This window comes from Mugil cephalus, chromosome 20 (genome assembly GCF_022458985.1).
Source record: "Mugil cephalus isolate CIBA_MC_2020 chromosome 20, CIBA_Mcephalus_1.1, whole genome shotgun sequence".
Lineage (NCBI taxonomy): Eukaryota > Metazoa > Chordata > Actinopteri > Mugiliformes > Mugilidae > Mugil > Mugil cephalus.
In genome coordinates, this window is record NC_061789.1 from 14,273,034 (window position 1) to 14,291,864 (window position 18,831).

Consider the following 18,831-nt stretch of genomic DNA (forward strand, 5'->3'; position numbering starts at 1 on the left):
TACTTCAAGTATCGATGACTGCAGCGTGAAGCTCGGGACGAACACGTATGATCCGGTGGCATATTTCAAAATAAAACGACGGGCGCTGTCGGCATGAGTGTCGGACTGGGAGGCATTTATTTTGAAGCCCAAATATTTGCTTCTCTTATTCTTTTCTGTTTCACGCTGCAGTGCTTGCAATTACATTACATTCAGCAACTACAATATGATATTTACATTCATACATATAAAATCCAATCATTAAACATGTCACTGGAGCATATAAATAAATGAGTAATAATAATAGTTAATAACAGCCATATAACTCTATAATTTAATCTTCATTTGCAATTAAAAATAAAGCCGGTAAAAGTGGTGAATTACAGTGTAGTAGTAGATAAAAATAATACTCCATTGAAAATGTTATGCATGTATATTGCATACAGTGCGTTTGAATAAAATCTTAGTTTATCGTGATAGCAGCATATTACTGATGGCCAATTGTAGCAAAATATTTGAAAACGTATTTATTTTTAAATAACTTTTAAATATTTTAAACTGCAAAATAGCTATTAACTATGACAACAGATATACTGCGGCTAATGAAACTGTGTTATCGTCCCCTACGTACTGACGAATAATAATCCAGAATAAAATTAAAAATGTCTGACTGGTTAAAATTACTCAACTACTTTACACTACTTTCAAAAATATACATTTTGTACTTGTGCGTGCGCGCGTCAATCTTTTATTTTGAATGTGCGGACAGGAAGTCCTGTGTGCGTCCTGCGGTGTTTCCCGCAGCTTGTTGGAGACCACCGAGCCGTCATGTCGCTGCGGTTTACGGATGAAGAGTTTCAGAGCGCCTGGAAGGAGCTGGATGAGCCGCAGCTGGAGGGAGGATGGGAGCTCTTTACCGAGACGATGGGAGTCAAAATCTACCGGCTCTACGACAAGGTAGAGAATATAAGTAGCACTGCCGCTTCTGCGACGGGAAAACCGATCAATAATGAATGATTGATGAGTCTAAATGGGATTTGGTTTCTGCCGCAGAGCCTGCAGCATCAACCCATTCCCTCCCCCCAAAACATTCATCTTTACATTAAAACAGTTATTGGCAAAATATCTATGAGCTGCGGTGTCCTAGCGGCCAGCGGAAGAACAAGCCGGAAACTGAGCTTGCAAACTGGATTTACTGGTCACACCAAATATCATTTACAAACTCGATCGTTTTATGTTGCGTCGCATTTGTGTGCATATACAACCAGATCCGATACACTTATGTAGCCAGAAAGATCCGGTCTTCAATTCGGTTTACACCCGGCACATCTAGGAGGTAGCATTGGATTAGTTTTCAACTTCTAACTTGTATCACATAGTGTTTGAGCTGGTTATTTTAAGTTACCTTCTATTTATTTGAAATATTCTTTGCCAGTCTTTTAAGCCAGTGCACTGATACATTTTGTAAGCAATTTGCACAGTGATACAATTTTCAAGCTCTTTTAAAATACTTAAACACTTAGCATACATGATTATTTTCAGGGTTATTGCATAAAACGCCCCAAATAAACCACATGCAAGTCTTTTCAGGGCTGAATCAAATCCTGCTTCCTTCCTCGTGGGATGCAAAGTAGACTGGTTCTAATCAGAGTTGTGTGGTTTTGGATTAGTTACACAGTGTGGGTGCGGCGTGTGCGGCATGCAGTGTGAAGTATTGTATAGAGAACTCTCATGTGCTGTCTGCAGGAAACTGGACTTTATGAGTACAAAGTCTTCGGTGTGCTCGCCACCTGCACTGCAGAGCTGTGTGCAGATGTCTACATGGACCTGACGTATCGGAAACACTGGGACGGATATGTGAAAGGTAAAAAAGTCCCAGGAAGGCAAAGTTCACACACATTATCCGTGCCATCCCAAACCAGTGTTTCCTAATTTCTCCATAGACTTCACATTCACATGGGTGTCATCAATGGATGCTTTTTTTTGTACTATTGCTGTGCTGTAGCACATAATTTCTGTGCCTTCTTATATCTTCTTTGCTTTAATTCCTAATCCTTGTTTTCATGCACGTCTACAGAAACCAGCAGGTAACAGCTCTAGTTGCAGGTGTAGCTTGACTTTTGTGGTCGTTTAAGTAGCCTTTTTTAGTAGTCATGTTGTCTGTGGTATAAATAGTTTTACAGTGTTTATATTGATGTTTTCCCTTGTGGTCTTTTATATTTGACTTTTTTTTGTGTGTATTTTGTAACCCAGAGCTCTATGAGAAGGACTTTGATGGAGAGTCGGCCATCTACTGGGAAGTGAAATATCCCTTCCCGCTTTCAAACAGAGACGTATCCTTCAGATGTGACTTGGGAGGCAACTTTAGATATGATTTGTGGAACTGTGTAATTTGAGGTTGTGTCCTCCCTGACGGCTCAAACCTCAGTACGTGTACATTCGGGAGCGGAGGGACCTGGATGTGGACGGCAGGAAGATCTGGGTGATCCTGGCCAGAAGCTCCCCACAGACGGCGTGTGCGGAAAAGAACGGCGTGCTGCGCGTCAAAGACTACAAGCAGAGCGTCGCCCTGGAGAGCGACGGAGGCTGTGGAACTAAAGGTGAGCTGCAGCCTTTTTGCTTTTTGCTGGTTTTGCTTGTGATGTATAATGATACAAGTGTTGCGCTTTGTCCCTACTGCAGCACATGAACAATAAAAAATAATTCTGTTTTCTTAAATGTTTAGCATAAATAATAAATGAAAACAATGAATGAATTGTAGTAAATTCAGTTTAGGTCTAGAGAAAAAATGAATGAATGAAATTGACTGTTTACAGGGATTAATTAAAATGATCTGAAAAGGTAATCGCACAACCTTTTAGAGATAATAGATTTATTCTCACCAGAGATAAATAAATACAGCACCCCTCTCACTATGGTAGAAAAGTCCTTCTGGTAGGGCCAGCCTGTTCTCACTGAGTTGGTTATATAAGCCTTTATTATTAGTGTCATCTTGGTGTCCTTGCAAATGTAGCTAGCGTAAACTCAATACATTTAAAAGACCAGCGTGCAGTATTAAGTGCCATCTAGTGGTTGGGTTGCGGATTGCACCTAACAGAATACAGAAGCATTTTAAAGTGCGCAGGAGAATTCGCAGTGGTATGTTCGGTTCAGGTTATCGTAGAAGCACGGCGGACTCTGTGGAAGAGGACCCACAGCGATCCATGGTACTAGGTGATCACATACTGATGATCCTGAACACCACACACTGGTCGTTTAAATGACGCTGGGCCGTAGAGCTGAAATCAGTAGACATCATCATGTAGCAATTCATCATCAAGAATTGAGGTTGATCTTCAACATGCATGAACGTGTTTTTCAGTTTTCATGAACTACTTTGACAACCCTGGTGGGATGATCCCTACGTGGCTGGTGAACTGGGCAGCGAAGGTGAGTGCCTCTAACGTCAGCAAGATCCTCTTATTCACAGAGCGTAAGCTCCAAACATTTAAAGCTTTACTTGAAAGGAAGAAAGCGTTAAAAAAAAAAACAACGGCTTAAGGAGCGCTGAACTTTGATCACATGGGTCACATGTTAGGAATTTACATCCGCTAGAAGTGCTGGTTTGAGTCTTTGCATGGTCACCAATAAACATGCCTCCGCTTGATTTACAGGAGAATAATGTGTTTATCTGATATGAACTCATTTAGGGATATTTCATCTTTTAAAGAAGGAGATTTGAATAGCTCCCCGTGAGCATTAGCAGACACACAAACTGGCACAGGAATCTGAAGCTAGTGTTATACTTTCAATATGTATGAGGACACGAGACACCCCTAAGGAGTTTCATCATCATGTACATGGGACTCTGTCTTAATGGCTGTGACCACTATAAGAATTTGGATACAACAAGACTGAATGCGTCACTTTTTGAGGCTCAGTCACTGAGTCTATATAAAAATTGGAGAAAGCATTCGTGGCCTTACCCACATGCTTCCTGAAGGTTGTTTTTGAGGCTCAGTGTAGTGTCATGGTCGTCGCTTAACTCCCAGTTATCTCCCAATTCATAAATGATAGAGAGGTTGTCCACTTGTCACTCAAAGCAGCCACGCCCTTATTTATGCATAAATTTAAGCCTTAATATAATTTAAACAGGTGAGTTGTATAAAAATTCTCCCCCGTCCAGTTCTCATGAATTGAGAAATTAGCTATAAAAACCAAAAAACAAACTTTTACACCAGTGTAAATGTGTTTATTTCTGCTATAAAGTTGGACACTGTAACGTGGGGAGCTACAGGGATCGACTCTCTTTTGGAGCCACCTAGAAGCGGTCACCAGAAGAGCTTTTTTGGCACTTTGAAGTTTCCTTCAATTTTCGGCCCCAGAGGTTGCTCCGTTCCTTTCAGCTCTCCATTACTTAAAAGCACTCAGACGTATTGCAATATCTGTTATGTGCATATGTTCACTGTTGACCTGCCGAAACCGATATTTGCTGTGGGCTTTGAAGAGGGTGTTAAAAGGGTTCATTCACAGGCCTCTCAGAGCTCCATCTCTCCTTCGGCCTGCTTTATGGTTTGCAGCTGTGTTTCGGAGTGACGTCAGCAGTTCCTCTTGTCGCCGTCCCTCCTAGGTGGGTCTTCTTGGCACACGTGTCCATGACGCTCACTGATAGAGATGCTCTTTGTGTGTATGTTTTCTTTAAACAGAGCGGGGTTCCAGGTTTCTTAACGGACATGCAGAAGGCCTGCAGCACCTACGAAAGCTACTGCCAGAAGAAATGAGCGCAACCGACGGGAAAGTGGCTCGAGGGCTGTGATCAGTTTTTACTGCTGTTGCTTTAGTTTTGGGAGGTATTTTAAAGGTGTATAATTAAATTTGACTCCTCTGTATGAGGTGAATGTGCCATGGCGTGGGCCGCTACTGGTAGCATGCTGTTGACTCAGGCATGACGTGCACGAAGCGGCCGGCCTCATTAAAAAGCTGGTGCGAATCAGTTCTGTTCCATTGTGCTGTATCAACCATCTCTGTGTTGTCTTGTTTGTACAATCTCCTTGAGCTCCAGGGTTTAGGAGCTTTCATTGGATTTTTTTCTTTTCACAAAGTGTGTTTAGTAAATATTCTAATTCGTTCTTCCTTTGGGTCCTATGTGATAAAACTGTTTATTTTTCTTGTTTTAAATTACTGCTGTTGAATTGAAATATTCCAATAAGTTTACATTTGTTGTAGGTCTGCTCACACTGGAATCTTTTCATTGTCTGTCTTGTCAAACTGACAAAATCGTTTAGGGGGTTTATTACTGATCTGATGCAAAAATGCATATGGAGATACTTGATTGTAGGCTCTACTGATTCAGTACCTCTGTTTTCCTGTTGATATAGGTGAACACGATCTGATCATGAATTGCCTATTACTGTGTAATATTGCTGTGGTATTTTCCCAAATAAACTTTCATTTCACTTTTTATGTGTCCGTTATTACGACAAATGAGCAGTGATGCTTTGCACGTAAAATGGTCGTCTCAGAAGGCTTCAGATGGATACCATGATGCAAAGATTGATGCTGACATTGCATATTAATTGTGTTCTCAATGATTTGGTATTGTTTTACCTTTTAAATGAAAAAAATAAATAAAACAATTTGCAGTTGTCGTATTTGCAGTGAGTGTTTACCACATTGAAAAGACCGCCTGTAAAACCTGAACCACACCAGCAGACTATAAATACAGCATTTCAACATACATATGAGCAATTTTTATGATCTAAAATGCAATTTTCTGCTGTAAATTTGCCGAAGATGTTGCCGAACTACTCACCCGTCTAGACGGATGAAATCATTAAATCAATCATTAATGTGTTCATCGGCATAGGTGGGTCTGATTTAAGTACTGCCAGGTCGTTAGTAATTTCTTCCCCGGGATAAATAGTATCAAAAATATATTTTCATTATCCAAGGTAATTAAAATCGTCTCTGACATGCAGTGGAACAAGATGGAAAGTAGCAGAGTCACAACAACAGAACTTAAATTTGACTAAAACTAAGAGTTTGTTCATCCCGTGTGAATGCGCCGCATGAAACACAAAAGTAGGGGCGTAATATTTAAATCCCAGGACGGCCTCAGGTAACACTAATCCTGCGTTGTTAAGTACGCGATGTGCAAAACAACGTAAGCATGACGTATAAAGCAAGCGACTGTCACTCCATCACACGCTGGAGTGTTTGGTATTAATGGCATTCAGTAACAACTGGACAAGAAGCAGCGCTCTATGGCGCGTATCCATAACAGTCACTTTATCTCAGTGTTGCGCCATGTGTATGTCGTATATCAATGTGATGACGTAAGTAGGGATGGGCGTATCGATCTAAATATCGATAGTATCGATGCAATTGCCAGTATCTGTATCGGATCGATACTAGTGCGTGGCATGAGCCTCTCCATTTATACCTGTAGTAAAAGGTGGATGAGGACAGAGTTTGACACTCCTAGCATCACAGCAGTATCGCACAACTGGTACTGATGCGTTATTTATTCGTCGGTTACTAAACTACACGGGATAAAGACTCACTTCTGAAATATTAATGAACATTCCCCTCTGTGAGCAATTTTTATGTTTATTATTTTTGCTTTTGTTGACTTATTTTGCTCAACTGACTACTGTTACTGATTTTATTTTCCATTGTTGTCGTGTTGTTGACATTGTCATATTTATATTTTTGTTACATTGTTCTTTTTTTTATTTTGCACTAATGGCTTTTTCCCCCTAAAACAACTGTGTGTAGTGAAAGGGGAATTATTTAAATTGTATAAGTTGTTTTATACTGTAATTAGTTAAGAAAAAACGGTCATTTGTGCTTCAGCGTGGTACGGAGCAACTAGACCCAGTGTCGCACAAATTAAACATGAAGAGCAAGCTATGAGAAAAAAGAACAAATAAGATATTACACAGAAGACACTCAGTGCGTTTGCATGCAGAAATTAATCGAGCTATGCTCAAATTTCGACCTTCTGAATGCAGTCATTGTCCCAGTTTATATGCAATGGAGAAAAAAATACAGCTCTTTTAATCTCTTAGGTAATACCTATGGTGCAGGTAAGATATGCGCTATCCCTCAGATCTGCGATCGACCTTCTTCGATGGTTTTGTTCCGGGGTCACGCGCCAGTGCAGTGGTTGTGGAGCATGCGCACACGCGTCATCCGATTGTAGTCCGATTAAGGCGCGTACATGGCGGAGAAAACCGAATTCCCAACGCATTATCTGGGTGTCTTAATCGGATGAGGAGAACTCCGACTTTAGTCAGAGTAACGTGTTTACATGGACTTACGTTGTCCAGCTAGAGTCCGATTAAGGTAATAATTCGTTTTTATTTGTTTATTTATTTTTACGTGCATGTTAACTAACGTTACTGATTTCTACTCTAAACGGTAGTTAACCGCAGGTGTATTAATGGCGGCTGAATTACACTTTGGAGATGTTCTGGTACTGTTCATGTTGGTTCAGGTGCCATTGTTTATTGAGATACTTGCGGCAGTAGAGTTAGCTTGTTTTCAGGCTAACTCCGCGTGAGTGTGCGTGAGCGGGTAACTCTTCTTGCTATTTGATAAACATTTAAAAGCTTCAGTGGCTCACAGTCGGACGCGCCAAAAAGTTATTTAATGACATGCCTTGAACATTTATTCGTTAAAGTAGACATTTTGGTTTGCCGCCCTACAAAGAGCACAGGTTTATTAATTGTGACTGCACTTCATTTCGTGTGTTGTCTTCCTTTTAGCATACTGGTTAGCTAGCATAGGTAATGTGGACATTTGGAAACAAGCCATCATTAGTACACCTGTGTTTTTCCATGTCAGTACGTCTGGAAAAAGGCCTTTTTGGATATGGATATTTAATAATAATATAATAATAATAATAATAATAATAATAATAATAATAATAATAAATCAGAATATTAAATAGTGTACATTTGACCCGTGTTCTTACTTGATCAATGATTAAACCAAAATGCATTACCCATTGCCAGTATGTGGTTGTGGCCGCTTTTGTCTTTTTGTCTTAAGAACTGATGACAACAAGAGACTAGTTTCAGATGATTTTAGCTGCGTGACATGTTTATGTTGCCTTTAGAAGATGCACACAGGCTGTGGTGTTTCAGCAATACTCACTTGGCAAAAAGGGTACAAAACCAAGACACTGCCCCACTGGCATTACACCACCAACACCAAGCTAAACCATTGATTCAAGGAAGAATGGATCCATGTTTTTTGTTGTTGGTTTTCACCCTACCACCTCGATGTTGCTGCAGGAAAGGAGACGCATCAGACTGAGCATTTTCTTTAAACAGTCTGGACATTATCCCCAGAGAAGGGCTACTCACTGGATATTCTCAGTTTTTCAGATCATTCTCTGGAAACCTTGAGATTATTGTGCATGAAAATCTCACTAAATATTTTGGAAGCAGTTTCTGAAATACCCAGACTCAATACACCACCAGACTAGCTCATCTAGTATCATAGATGTGGTTTTGCAGCTGTAGCTTGTTTTAACTGTTGATTGTTGCAGTGCACAAGTGAAGTTCTGTCTTTTTACCTCTGCATTTTCTGCAGGATCATTCCTCGTTAGATCAAAGTCACATGGTAGAAGAGTAATGCTAATGGTGTTTAATAAAAATGACAGAAGTTGTTGTGTTTTTTTTTCTTTTTAAATGGTGTCAATGTTCCTCTCCTGTTGTAGAGGACGTGGCCTCCCGTGAAATCTATTGTCACATCGAGGAGAGCTGTGCGAGAGCCGACTCCCCTGTTCCTGAGGTGTTTTCTCCACTGGAAGAGAGCGTGGAAGCAGCGTCCACATCCTGAAAAGGTTAGTTGGTGTTGTTGTTTTGATGCCTGCTTCCTCAAAAACATTCACCAGGCTGCAACTGCCTTTGTTAAAAACAGTCTTATTTGTAGTTTGAATGGAATAAATCATACCAAAACATGTGCCAAAAAGAGGCTCACGCTGCACGGGGTTTGGACACAAATGAGAATTAAAGCTGTTTACTTTCAAAACACGTAACTTGTGCAGCGTTCCTTTCTGATGTCCACACTCCTTCTGTCTTTTACGTCCCCCTTAAACAGACATTTGTCATCAACGCTGACCCCAGTGTAAACAGTTTGATGCTCATGGTCAGAAACTGAATCTTTTGGTAATAATGAACGAAAGTTCATTAAGTTTTCTCACTTTTGTCACACTTTCTTAGGACCTAAGAAGATGTCTTTAAATTGCTCTTTTAAACATCAGAGCATCCAAATCCAAATATCTGTGATGTAAAATGGGAAAATGCTGCAGTTTGTCATAAATGAGCAGATGTGATTTATTTTATTTCTTTGTTGAAACACATGGACATATAAACTTGGTGGATAACGTGAGCCTGAAACAAAGGCCGCGGTACTGATTACAGCATCCATCAAAGGTGGAATTATTTTTATAATTAAAGTCCCCAGTGTACAGTGTAATCCTACTTCCTGGACTGTGTGAAACGACAGTGGAAACAATGAATTACTGGACCATTTCATTGTTGCTCCTATAATCCTCCTGATCGCTCCTTTATCACAGAGTTAAAAGTTACTCCAGGCCAGTGACTTTTAACCCCCAACACCGACACGACCTCCTGCCGCTGCCCTGTTTTTTTTTTTTCTCTCTCTTTGCTGATGAGTCGTGAAACTGAAGTGTTGGCCCAGATGTTTCCTGAGGGAAGAAGGTGGTCGTAGTTTCCTATGAGGTCACTTTGCTGGTGGCAGGTTTGGTGGGCTTTTCAATTCTGTTCGCCCTTTTTGTCTGTTTACCGTGGTGGAGTGGTTAGATGTTTGCTCTCAATCTGTTCCTGTAGTGTTATTTATATCCTAACATTGTCTTTAAGAGGACATCATGCATTATTAAAGCACATGTAGGAATGACAGAGTAGAACTCAATTACTGCTTAGTCTATCTTCAGAGACAGGATGATACAAAACTAGCCTATACTATTATTAATGGTGATGAAAATGATCAGAGTGCAGCAAACTTCATTCATAAAACCATAATTCTATAATATATAATGAAAATAAGGCCTAAATAAACCAAATACAGTATAAATAAACAAATAAACAAACCAAGGGGCATTTAAACCAAGAAATAAAAGCGAATTGATCTCTGAATAAACCAGGCTTTATGGAGAGATTTTAAATAATGTCACTGGGTTTTGCTGATGCTTCAGGCAGCTCATTCCTCTGAAAGCTTTGTTAATTCTAGTTGTCAAATAAACGTCTCAACCTGAAAATCCCAGGCTACAATCTGACACGTGACTCCGTGTAAAGCTGTTGCAGAAGTATAAAACAGCTTAAGAGTTCAGATAGTAGGAGTTTCACGCGACTGACGCTGTCTTATTCGCTGTTTAGTTGGACACAAAGAATGACTTGTTGCAGATTTGTCTGAAAATAAGCAGTCGTAAACCGCGATAATAGTGCCAATAGTTACTGAGATGTCGAAACAAGACACACATATGCTGAAAAGAAATTATGTGGTTAAATGACTGTGAGATATGTGAACAGTACTTTAAGTTGATCTGTGCAGAATGGACCAAAGATCTGGCCGTCTCATCTTTGATGTTTTTGCTCCCTCTGCTGGTGAGAGGTTTACACTGACTGACCTCTTGAAAAGAGAAATCCTAACTTCATCAGCTTTAAATGGCTCGGTCACATGCTGCTGTTTAAATACATGCTACTCTTATGCTTATTTCTTCAGTACATGGGAGAATTTGCTTAAACTTTACTTAAAGGTTTTAAATATTATCATTGTGATATGATTCATTATTCATTAGTCTGCTGGTTTTGAAGGCTTTACAGTTTACATTAGGGCTGTCATGGTATACCGGTATTTATGATAATCGTGGTTAAATTAAAATAAATTTCAATCTTGTGTTAAAAATGTGGATATGATAATATATATTTTAATATAGTAATATAGTGTAAATGATCCAGTGCCACTTGAACACAGTGTGTGTTTTACATCTGCCCCGTTTTCTTCTGTTTTACTGTTATTTTGAGTGTAATTCATCTCCCAAAAGAGAGAAAACGACATAAATAAAGTTAAACATGCGTTTCTTGGATTTTGCCATTAGTGTTTACATTTTTGTCGATATCTCAATAATATCGTTATCCTGACATTTTTAGTGTAGTGTAAGTAAAAATCTGATATCGTAACAGTCGTAGTTTACATGTCTGGTGAAATCCTGCATCAAAGGAGTTGGTGTGATTTACAGATACAAATATGCTCTTGAAAACTGGACGCTATTAAAAGGTTTAAGCTTTAGTTTCAGTATCAAATAACGCAAAGCACTAAGTGATCTCGGAACTTACAGTCAGAAATAAGACAATGTGCTTAAAATATGAATAAAAATGTCTTAAAAAAAATCTCATCTTGATGCAAATAATAGTTTGTTAAATACAAAGTATGAAGACTTTAATTCATCTATCGTGTTGGAACAGATTGTGTCGAAGCAGAAGGTTTCGATACCATACAACAAACTCCGTAGCACAGCGAGTCCAGCAGACCAAATGTAGACATACTTCATTTCAGTTTATGATGTTAACTGTCTGATTCAATGTGAAGTAGCGAGATCCAGTTTCATCTTCCTATCCGATTGTTTGGGAATAACGGAGGTAGCAGTGACAAAAATCAGACGCTCGGAGCCCACTTTAGTGCAACATTTTATCCCCTGGAATGTCTCGGTCGAATAATATTCGGTCCTGGAGTTTTTCCGCTGCCAGTCCTTCACAAATGGAAGACAAATATATTTCTTGGCCGGCCATTGTGTTGGAGAGCGAGTTTCTTTTGATTGGTAATACACAGGGCTAATTAGCTCAAGAAAGTGATCTAGTTTTTCTGCTGGACTGCTGCTGCCCGTTAACGTCAGCTCAGATTTCCCAGGTGCCTCACTGTCTGCCAGAGGTAACAAAATAATGGCTCCACTTGGAAGCCTATTTTTCAAAGTCGTCTTTTTTAGTGATTTTTAATAGATTGCTATTAGAGATATTGATGTGCTCAAGGGAATCATTGATCCTGAATGTTTTCGTGGAAGGTTTTCTGCTCCACTCTGCATGCTGTTTCACATGAAAGCTCAACGTGGGCCCATTTGTAGAGAATTAAAACGGTAGATTCCAGTACTTGAATTCGGCTCGCTTTATTAGTCACAGGGTACACTAGAACCCTTCTGTACATACATCATGTAATGGTGGACATTTTTCCATTCTTTTTATCGTGATATGGAAACTTTAAAGGTCCCGTCGTATAACCCGTTTATCAAGTCGGTTCAATCGTCACATGTCGCCGCAATGTGTCTCTTAATAATCTGCTCAAGTACAGCACAGATTGTTTGTTCTGTCGTGTGTGTGTACTCGTGGTTTTAAACAAGTGACGGCCGCGAGGGCAGGGGTGTCAAACTCAATCACTCAGGGTCCTGAAATTTAAAACCCAGTCTAAGTTGTGGGCCAAACACGATTGACATTTATTGAACAGTCTAGTACTCACAGTGCTTCCACCAGGAATATTGATTTTTGAAAAGACTGCTACAACTTTTCCTACAATAAATAAAATGAATAAAATAAAATTCTAAATGTTAACACTAAGAAAAATAAAAATATTAGATAAAGGATGTCAATGACCCAAAATAATGAAAAGGTGTATCACTTTTTAAAACTATATGAGGAAAGTTTTGGGGTTGTGAAGGTGTTGCTGCAGTCACTTATTTTGCGTTTTGTACGACCTTTCCCAGGGTAATTTAGTTTTACTTACAGTCTTCTCCACCGCCTCGAAAATTTCCCTAACTCCGTTGTCCTACAGTGCATGACATCCAAGAGCTCCTCAGGTCCGTGCCTTGTCTAAAAATGGACATTTCAATCAACAGCTCATGAAAAAGCCAGATAACTGCATATCTCTTGGGCCACTTCTATAGTCAGATTCCCTGCGATTTCCTTAACCTAGTCTGCAATGGTGTCTCTCGACAAACTGACATTTTTAGAGGTTGGTATCTGGTCAGGACTCCCACACCTTTAGCATGTACTGCTTCAAAAACTCGACCTCCTTGAAGACAAAAAACACAGCAAAGTTGATTTTGAATTCAGTGATTTCTTCAGACATAATGAAGCTAGCTTTGGCGAACATTTCCTGCTGCAATTGCCTTTTAATTCTCTAACCATTTGTTGTTTTCTTTGAGGCTACATTTAGCATACTTATCTCGTGTTTGTGGGATTAATTGTTATTACCCGCCATGCATATGTTGGCAACCATGCGCATGCTAATCTCTGGTGGCTTGCTGGATACGGTTGAGTTTGACACATGTGGTCTAGGGGGGTAAGTCTTCAGCAGAGAGTTAGTGACCCCTAGGGGGTCCGCAGAGGTACTGCAGGGGTGTTGCAAAATCTGTGATTGATTAGACATTTTTTATATATTTTTTAATCCCCAACCCTCCACGAATTAAAATTTCTTCAGATACACATTAACATGAACCCAACATATTTTAGTAAAGGGATCGCTTACTATTAAATGCAAAATGTAACAAAAAATAGCTCTAGGCCAAGTTTAATATAGAGACAGGAGCCCGTCTCTAGTTGTCTACCTCGGTCCGCCTCTTTGATCGTTTTGAACTGGGTGGAGTCCGGCACTGCCACGATAGTGATGGCTGGAGACACCACACCAGGCTTCAAGGTGGCTTTCACCTTCACCAGCCAGTATCACTGACTATCTTCAGATAAAAGAACTAAGAACAAAAACTGAAAAGAGAAGATTTATCCACTTCTAACTTGTCCAGATACATTTCTCCAGACTTGATTGAGAAATGACAGGATTTTGACATAATATAAAATAATCCTGTTTAGAGTTTTTTTTTGTGTGTGTGTGTAAAGAAATAGTTGAAAGTGAAGGAGTGTGACAAATTCTGCCCGTCTCCCTGAATGCACATTGATTGTTGATATTGGAAGAACACCTAGGAAAGCCATGTGTTTGTTTATGCCCAGGGACAAAATTTAAGAACTTAGTTCGTGTGGAGTGTTTTCTGTCACTGTAGTTTTGAGTTATAACGTTTTGAACTGTAGTTTTATTGATGAAGAGTTTTGGCTCAGCTGTCCAGCATAAACAGAAACTTAAAGCTCTGTAGCTCCGTTGCTGCCTCTAAAAAGTCGCATGTCCGTTGATAATGTTCTGACGTCTAACAAGTTAATAAAGTTAAACTGCAGGTAACATTTTTAGCTCGGCTGTGTTTTTTCCTGCCAGTTTTAAATCAAACGCTGGACATTTTGAGCTTATTCTACCTCGACGAATGATAATTCATCAAACTGCGCTGAGCTTAAGTGCTTATTCAGACGACTGGTCTCTTATAAAAGAGGGAGTCGCCCCGAGGAGGCACAATTTAGATATGATCTATGTATGCATTTGGGAAATTACACGAAGGTTGTGCTTTCTTTGAAAATCACCGGCACTTAAGGCTAATTTCTGTTTCTTAAATATAAATATTTGTTCACGTTAGATATATGGAAAAAAGAGCTTAATTTTTTTTTTTTTTAAGCATCGCAGTTGTTTACAGTCTTATAATGGCTTTTGTTTATTCCGCAACACCTCAGTGAGTTTTCATTGAGCGAGACCCCCCATGAGCCACGTTACTTTAAATTAAAATCTTGACCTTTTAAGAATTGACTATGTGGAATACATGTGCAAAAATTATTAAATTGAAATAATTGTAAGTAAAAAACAGTTTATTTCTCATGCAGATTCTGTAAATTCTCCTGAGCCATTCAGCAGTGGACGCGTTATTCAACTTATCGGACAATTGGTCGAATAGAAAATACTGCTTTAATTGCCAGAGACTAAATTGTGTCTGAGGTTTTAGATTCATCCACTGTGCACACCTTGGAAAAAGCTTTTCGCTGGCTTGCTGTAGGTGCGCTCGCACGGTAAATAAAGCAGCCTCGCTGTTTGTTTAAGGATGTTTTATGGACGGGATTATGGAGAGTTACTTATTTTAGCTCCAGTTTGCAAAGTTGTGTTTGTCTTAATCTCTTGTCATGATAGGAACATCAGGAAGCAGTCGCTGCTTCTGTGTGCGGTTTCTGAAAACCGGAGTGAGAAGGAGATGCACCCTGCAATTAGGACGACCCCCTCCTCACTGTGCGCTTCGAGTCAATGCGCTTCTATATTTAAAAGAGTAACTCTGCAGCCTGTCTGTGCTGGTATGGATTTGATTGCATAACCGGTAACGCTCATGGGCTGCAGACTGCACGCTTAATGCCAGCTATTTGTTTTTTTTGTGCATGTGTTCATTAAAAATAATTGTGTTTTCTGCTCAGCCGACCACAGACTGGCACCTCCTCTGAGTTGCAGCTCCTTTTCTGGGCCAACATAAGCCCTGCATACCAAGGAGGGGACTACTTATGTTTACCTCTCCCTACCAGCACAGACCAGTGGCAGACTGAGGGTCCTCTCCTTTTTCTTCTGTGGTTTCTGGCAGCCTGCGCCAGATTCCTCCGTGTCTATCACTGCAATCAGCAGGCCAGGCCCGCAGTCAGCCAAGCAGCTTGAAACAAAGCAGCATGAATGGCTGAACATAAAGTAGGTGAAGCGTTCCTTTTTGGACGCAGAGAGGAAGAATGTGTGTTTTCTCTCAGCCTCTGTCAGTTATCCTCCTCTGTTTTGCGATAACCCAAACGCGCGTCACGCGCCGTTTCCTCCTCAGAAGACTTCAGCGCGTCCCCCTAGAAAATGCGATTCCTCCGCTGGTGTCTCGTAAACGGCGACCGGAGACAGACGGGCTCATCGCTCTGACATCCAGGTTCTCACACCTCAAATTACGACCCGTAACCGCGCACGAGCCGATGTGCTAAATGTTTAAATTAAATGGCAGAAGACATAAAACATCTAGGGGAGAAAAAAAAATGGGCGTTGGTTAAAAATGCATGTAATGCAGAGACATGTTTACTGTGGAATGATAAATAGCATGATTTATGTTGGCACCGTTCAAGTGCTTTTCTTGGAGCAGTGCTTTACCTTTAGTGATTATTTGGATTAGACTAAATCATACTAATACCACTCGAGAAACAGCAGAGAAACAGAAGACCTGCAGTAAAACAACGTGAGCTTTTTCTCTCCGGTTCTGACCCGTGACTGTTTTGAGTCATCTCATGATGGTTTGCTTTTGAAAATTTTTTAATAGTTCAGAGCTTTAATTATGTAGTATAATTTTATGCCGAAACTGTAAAAGCCGTAAAGATGAAATGACATATTTATGGAGACGGCGGCGGCGTCTTGTTAGAGAGGCGCATATTTGTCCAGTCAACATTGAGGCCGCAGCGGCCGTTTCTTGGAGCAGTTAACGTTTGGAAGTGTGCGGTTGAATTGTTGTGTCCATAAGTCGATTTCCACATGTGCAGCTGCAGCTTCCCGCCATTTTTGTGGCAAAGGTGAGTCGTGAAATTGACGTTCCCATAATTAATCATTAATTCTTATCGGTTCCATTTCCGATTTTGACCCATTTGAAAGTACGAATCTATACACATAAATCACAATAATAAACTGCAAGAATGTGACCGACACTTACTAAATATCATATGTGATAGTTGTGCCATCAATCTTAGCCTTGTTTTATTTAAATAGTATTTTCAGCTGTAGGTACTATTTCAGTTTGTGACTCTTTTACGTCGCATTTTGCACCATAATTGTCAAATTAACCAAGAATGAGGCTCCGCAACACTGTGTATAGACGGCAAATTAGAAACTGGTATGTGTATAGATATGCATCTCAGTGTCTGCTCTGCTTTTTGGGTTTCGGTAACTAACCCCTCACTTTCTATAGAGCGGAGTGAAGCAGTTTTAAGAGAAATGTTTGTTGTTTCACACCAAGCTCACGGAGCCAGTAGTAAACCCGTCTGTGAACTTAAGTGCTCCTCTATAAACTTCTCAACAGTGTATTCCCTAGTAAAGAAAACGCTGTGTTGGTCAGAGATGGATGGGTGAGGGGAGGGGGCGAGGGGTGGTCGTTCTGGGACCAATAAACCCAAAATACACAAATACCTCAAATGAGATGTCTCATTGTCGCTTGCAGACTGATTTACCGATCTCCACAATCAAAGGACAGTCATCCTCGTGTGTTTCACGAAAACATCAGGAGTCGGGGGAGGACACACAATGGCTGCCTCAATATCACTGTTATTACATTCACTCTACACTCTCAAATTACTGGTAATAGATGTAATTCATGTGCAGCTGCAAAGATGCTGTTTAATTTGTCTCAATCTGTACATAACAATGTTTTATGCGCAAAGCCAAAGAAAGGATGGCAAAATTTCAACCTTCATACTTTCAGAAAAATCTGAAAAATGACACTTCCTCCCACCCCGGCTGACCCGGTCTCTCCATACGAGCGGTAATGACTGCACATCATCTGCCCGCTTTCCACTAATGCGCTCAGATATGATTGAATCCTGCTTTTTGTCGGCTCCTTTCAGACACGTGCCTGAAAAACTGCCCCATTACGAACCCAGTTAACTGCGGTAATCCGGTGGTGTGGCGTGAGCACATCTTGCAGTATCATTAACGCCACCGCTCATTATGGTTTCGCCCTTGAATCCTCACATACCAGGGAGGAATCGAAAGCATTTAATGCCCGCAGCCATAGCAACAGGAATTCTGCCTCTTTCACTTTTTCCTGGAAAACGGCTATCGACTCAAGTTTGGTGTTGGTTACAGAGCAGAATCATTGATTTTACATTGTCTCAGCAGTGTAACGTAACCTTCTGCGGCCACAAAAAAAAACAAAAAAAAACACAAAATGTGATTGCGTACATAAATTATTCAGTCCACATCAATTTAATTAGGTTGTTTAGTCAGCGTGTTTTTGGAATCAGGAGATAGGCCGAGGTCCAGACTCTCAGGGTTTCCCGAGCTTGGCACGTATCAGCTCTGCCGCCGCTAACTTTGTGTTTATAATTAGTTTAATTCTACAGTTATTAAGCCGTCTCACAAATACTGGAAGGAATTCAAGCGGCAGACTGGATTCTCACAGAGCTTGCCATTCAGTCTTGTCTGGATGAGCCTGGTGCCGCCGTTCTTACGTGGGATGACTCCACATGTTGTAGTTTGTTTTAGCGCAGCAGCACTAAACCATCCATGGCAGACACACACACACACACACATACACACACACACACACGCCTCAAAACGAGGAGATACACACTATCATTCCAAGTCTGAACTGTGCTAATATTGTGAGAGAAAACTGCTTGACTCTTGAATTCTCACCAGAAGCAGGGGATGAGTTGATCCAACGTATCTAAAGAATTTATCTTAAAAGAATGTGTGTATATATATATATATAGACTTTACATGAGGCCCCCTATATTGATAAAATCCACTGCAGTTTTCTGGCTCTTAGACTGGACGATAATTATCATGTTTTCGTTGTCTTGCTTATGATATATATCTTGACCTGAATATGTTACCACAGTCAAAGAAAATAGTATTTTCAACAAGAAGACTAATAGTTCCCTTCAACAAAAGATGTCCACACTTTCAACTATTGAGTTTCTGAACACAAAGAGGCATACGATGGCTTGCCTGAATAAAGGTGCACTCAGGTCAAGAAGCTGTTGGTTTAATTAAGGGCCTACCTGCTCAGTAGTGATTCAAAGATTGCCGTTATTTCTCAAATATCATCTTTCCAAAGCACACTCAAGGTACCGTTATAAGTTCAGCTCTTTTTGAGGCTGCAAAGTTTGTCCAACTGCGTTTGAGTTTTATTGCTACTGAATCAGAGAGCTGATAAACTCTATTTTATTGTTTTATACTGGACAATGACCATAAAAACTTGCTGATTGC

General features: G+C 40.2%; 1 protein-coding gene and 1 long non-coding RNA gene across 3 annotated transcripts in view; both read left to right on the forward strand.

The window, feature by feature from the left end:
* Positions 1-761: 761 nt before the first annotated feature.
* On the forward strand, positions 762-5,419 carry LOC124998525 (phosphatidylcholine transfer protein). Its single transcript, XM_047572991.1, has 6 exons — positions 762-936; positions 1,726-1,843; positions 2,233-2,312; positions 2,408-2,579; positions 3,341-3,408; positions 4,665-5,419. Exons 1-6 carry the CDS (start codon positions 808-810, stop codon positions 4,737-4,739), a joined length of 642 nt encoding a protein of 213 aa, XP_047428947.1. The 5' UTR covers positions 762-807; the 3' UTR covers positions 4,740-5,419.
* Positions 5,420-7,256: 1,837 nt separating this feature from the next.
* LOC124997986 overlaps positions 7,257-18,831 on the forward strand; it is a 42,703-nt gene continuing 31,128 nt past the window's right edge. For both annotated transcript variants that reach the window (XR_007111009.1, XR_007111008.1), the window contains exons 1-2: positions 7,257-7,305; positions 8,687-8,812. This is a non-coding gene — a long non-coding RNA (uncharacterized LOC124997986). The remainder of the gene's footprint in view (positions 7,306-8,686; positions 8,813-18,831) is intronic.

Bases quoted from the DNA above. Each gene is read 5' to 3' on its own strand.
- LOC124998525 (XM_047572991.1), top strand. From the start codon at position 808: ATGTCGCTGCGGTTTACGGATGAAGAGTTTCAGAGCGCCTGGAAGGAG. The intron at 937-1,725 runs GTAGAGAATATA...TGCTGTCTGCAG, and splicing joins TCTACCGGCTCTACGACAAG to GAAACTGGACTTTATGAGTA. The intron at 2,313-2,407 runs GTATCCTTCAGA...CTCAAACCTCAG, and splicing joins TCCCGCTTTCAAACAGAGAC to TACGTGTACATTCGGGAGCG.